Source organism: Emydura macquarii, unplaced genomic scaffold (assembly GCF_026122565.2).
Source record: "Emydura macquarii macquarii isolate MOO-44397 ecotype Brisbane River unplaced genomic scaffold, CSIRO-AGI_Emac_v2 contig_1190, whole genome shotgun sequence".
Lineage (NCBI taxonomy): Eukaryota > Metazoa > Chordata > Testudines > Chelidae > Emydura > Emydura macquarii.
The window spans coordinates 1,737-6,088 of record NW_027131327.1 but is presented as its reverse complement, the minus strand read 5'-3'; the positions used below and the strand labels follow the sequence as shown (position 1 = coordinate 6,088).

The window sequence follows — 4,352 nt, the reverse complement described above, 5'->3', positions numbered from 1 at the left end:
CGGGGCTTCTAGGGGGGACTGAAAGGATGGTGCTGCTGGAGGTGAGAGGCCCCACAACCTCCTTCCACAGCTCTCGCTGCAAAACATGCCTCGCCTTGGGCAATGGGATGAATTCTACCTTGCTGGGGGTTGGTAAACGGTAGCATGTTCAAGTGGAATGGGACCTGGGACACCTGGATTCTCTTCCCAGCTCTGCCACGGACCTGCTGTGTGAGCTTGGCCTTGGCTCCGTGCCTCAGTTTTCCCATCTGTAAAATAAGACTGGGCTCCTTACCTTGGGGCCTGAGCTTCTGGAAACTGCCCCTTCCCTTGGGTCTCTAATAGCTTGTATTTGTCAGCCTACAAGCCATGCTGGGAGACCCATGCTGCCCGGGAGAAGACAGGTGCTAGCCAGCCGCGAGGGAGAAGCTGTGCAGGTGAATTAATTTGGAGTTACATGGATGCGGTCGCCGGGTCATTTCATGTGATCTTGGGTAACCCGTGGCTCTGCTTATAAATGATACGTGTATTTTGGGATTGTTCGGGGATCCCGCAGTATCACACTCTTCTTTTACAGGGCAGCACAAACCTACAGAAAGAAAGAAAAGGCGCTTTCTTTGTAAAGGATTCTGAGGTCTGCGACTGGAAAGCTCTGTTACCGTGAGAAGCACTTCCTTCCCCAACGCTTTGCAAGTCAGATCTCCCTTCCCCTCCTGGTGAGTAGAACTGGAACTAGTTCTTCCTCTTTGCTGCTCCTGGACCTTGCCTGTCTTGCCTGCTGCAAACTCTTCCTGGGTTGGAAGCGGTGAGCAGCAAAGCGCTTGCAAATAGCAGGCTCGGTTTGGTTGCTAGTGTCTGCGTTGGGGGCTTCTAAAGGAAGCGGGGAGGATATTGTGAGTAGGCTGGTGTGCGGGGAGCGGTCACTTTATTCTTGTGAAATGAGAGAGCTCCCTGCAGAGACACTACACAGAGCAGAGGAAATCGTTGACTGACAGTCTCCAAAGAGTCTCTTTCCTATCCCTCCGTTCCAGAAATTCGCCTCCTCTGTCATCTCCGGCTGTCAAGAGCAGGGAGGGCAGCATGAAATATTCCAGCTACTAACAGCGACTGGGGCAACTGATTCTCTCTGGAAGCAGATCATGAGGATCTCCTTGTGCCTGCTGCTTTTCTCAGTGGTCCACGGTGGAGGTATGCTGTGCTCATTGTTACAACAGTTTGGGGGGCGGAGGGGGCACCAACGAAGGCACGAGCCATGTCAGCAGCTATGTGCAATAGATGGGAGGGGGCTAGACGGCTCACGAGGACAGTTTGGGGCTACGCTAGGCTTCACCTTGAGGTCGCTGGCTCAAATCCACAGCAGCTTGGTGGCCATGCGGTGAGGGGGCTGGTCCTTTAGCATTGTGGTGGATCCGTGCTGGGACTGGAGTGCAGGTGAAAACCTGGCCCTCTGCGTCTGAATTTTCTTCATTTGGTTGCAACCATTGGGATGATTGCAGAGAAGCAGCAGCGCAGCACCAGAGCAAAGGAGAATCTGGCCTTCAGTTTACCTACGCTCTGCCGTGGGCTTGAAACTCGCCATTTTGCAGATATGTGGGCGAGTGTGTGAATGTTTGCAAAGCTCTCAGTCCCGTCCCAAAGGGACGAGCATCCTTGGCACAAAACCACCACTGAAGCTGGTTCTAATGATCTCCCCTTGCTGGCAACCTGATCGGAACTCGCCATTTGCAGATATGGACAGGAACAAAGCGAGTGCGTGAATGTTTGCAAAGAGCAGCTAAGCAGAGGCTGCAGGCCGGCTGATTGAAAGCTGCCAGCTGAATTTGGCGAGTGGGCTGTGCTGCGTTTTCACACCGCTGCAGCAGCTCTGCAGTGGAATAACAGCCATGAACTTCCTTCAACTAAGTGCCGAAATACCTTTGGAGATCTGGCCCGAAGTGCCTTAGTCAGTTTTGAAAACGGGACTTGGGTGCCTAACTCACTTGGGTGCTTTGGAAAATGTCATCCCGAGTCTATTTGTGTTGCAACGTTTTGGAAGACGCTGCCTTGTGTTCTAGAGTCCCCTTGAGACGAGGCTGTCTCTAGGTTCCAAGGCACTGGGTACCCGTCTGGGGTAAGGCTTGTTTCCTTCAACAGCAAGATGCGGCTGGTGTCTTCTGCTCTGGGGTGATTTGTGTGGGTGGACTGGAAAAAGATCGGCTGCAGGCGTGATGTCAAAGTGAACTGATCCCTGAAGAGTGGGTGGTGCAGCGGGCTGGTAAGGGAATACAGCTCCTCTCAGGAGTACAGATCCTGTGCAGCTCTGCAATGGCTGGCTGGTATCGTCCTCTGGACGCGGTTTGGTGCTCTGCCCATGTGAAATGCTCTAAGTCCACTTCTCGTCAGAGGGGATCAGAGTCCACATCCCAGTGTTAGTGGAGCCCTGAAGTCCAGAGTCTGATTTACGCTCCCTGGCAGCGTAACGGGCCGTTGGCGTGACTGAGACTCAGGCCCTCCATGTCCTGCTGTGGCTGCCTGCGCCCCATGGAGCGGGTCTACGAGGAAAGCGTCTGTAACAAGGGCGCTGGCCTCGTCCCGGGCATAGCAGCGCCTGCCCTGCACCTTCGTGGGATGTTGCGCTAGATGGACCAATGGTCTGACCATGTGTGGAAGCTCCGGTCCCAGCGAACCCTCCCACCCCATCCACGTAGTCTCCATCCACCCCACCCCCAGCGGCCATGACGAGGGAGATGGAAGCCGTTTCACAGCCTGTCCTTCCTCTGAGGGACGAATGATACTGATCTCCTTCGGAAAGCACTTTGAGATAAGAGCTGGGTGTTCTTAATGCAGGGGATGCTGTGCGTACGCAGTCCCTGCCCCGGAGATCTTACAGATAAACAGAGAAGACAGATATTGGAAGGAAAGGGCATTCTATGAGTAGCCCCACTTTACTGGAGGAGGAACTGACACACAGGTAGACGAAGTGACTTGCCCAAGGTCACCCGTGTAGTCTGTGGCAGAACTGGCAACACTGAGCCCCGGTGTTCCTGAGGCCTGGCTCCGTGCCTTTAGCCCAGACAAACCCATTCCACCTGTCCCGGAAGCGTGAGACAGTGGCATGGACTGGCCTGAGGAACAGACTCCCAGCGACGTGGTGGAAACCCCTTTGTCTGCCAGAGTTAGAAGTGGGGTGGAGCAAGGCTGACACTGGCGCTGGGGGCTGGCCCCACCCTGGTGCAGGTCAGGGCTGATGCACAGTCAGGGGGCGGGCGGTGGAGCCTTGCCCCACCACTGCCTGGGAGGCAGCTGCTCTGTGGTGAATAGAGGACTTCAGGGCGATCAATCCAGCACGTTTCATCAGCACTAAATTCCACGCACACCGGAGCCAGGCCCCGTTTCCCTGACAAGCCCAGGACCCGGTTAGCCCTTCACTCCTCACCTACTCCTTGTATTTTTCAACCACCAGGTTGTAAAGAAACTGAAGTGGCTGCAATCGCAGGGAAATCCGTCCAGTTACAGCCTGTGAGATTGCTGGAGCCTAGGGGAGAAATCACCTGGAGAGTTACACTAGACTCAGCAGCGACCTATCGGATCCTAACATTTAATGAAGGGAAAATTAACTATGGGGCAACCTCAAATCTCACCGAGAGAGTCATTTTCCACAGTGAGACTCTCTCACTGCTGATTGATCCCGTTCAGAAGTCAGACAGTGGCGTTTATACCTTGATAATTGACATTGGAGGAGGCCATGATGACATCAGAAAATTCCATCTCTCTGTGTTTGGTGAGTATCAAAGATCCCGTTTTGTACAGAGCTGGTGGCATCCCGCCTCCCTCAGCCTCTCTCACCAGGATCTCTCCTTCCAGACCAAGTTGGGAAGCCAAACCTCACGCTGCTCTCAGCCCACCTGGAGCCTGGACGTTGCAACGTTACCCTCTCCTGCTCGGCGCCTGGCGCTGAGAACGTCACCTACAGCTGGTCCCGAGGCACGTCCCTGATCCTACCCAATAGGGTCCTTCTGCCCCATGAGCACCAATCCCTGCTGCAGGTGGTGATTAATGCAGGCAGCAGTGACACTTCCTTCACATGCAATGCTAGTAACCAAGCCAGCTGGGCTGTGAACACTGTCGATGTCAAAACACCATGCAGCTCCCCAGCCACAGGTAATTCCTCAACCAAATAAATGTGGATTTATGCAGAGCTCTGATGGGCAGAGCCACAGGTTTTTATAAAGCTGATGTCTTTGCACCAGTGCAGAGCTTTGATTAATAACACCTGCCTCTGGGGCAGCACTGCTCATTCATAGATCTCAAAGCACTGGACAAAGGAGGGCAGTATCATTATCCTCGTTTTACAGGTGGGGAAACTGAGGCACCGGGAGAGGAAGTGACTTGCC

The 4,352-nt window shown here is 54.1% G+C and overlaps 1 protein-coding gene across 1 annotated transcript; it reads left to right on the top strand.

Moving 5' to 3' along the window:
* Positions 1-609: 609 nt before the first annotated feature.
* On the top strand, positions 610-4,119 carry LOC137152337 (natural killer cell receptor 2B4-like; the record flags this gene model as incomplete). Its single annotated transcript, XM_067546894.1, has 4 exons — positions 610-695; positions 1,011-1,167; positions 3,422-3,739; positions 3,823-4,119. Coding segments are annotated over exons 2-4 (664 nt in total), but the record flags the coding sequence as incomplete, so codon positions are not given.
* Between the last annotated feature and the right edge of the window lie 233 nt (positions 4,120-4,352).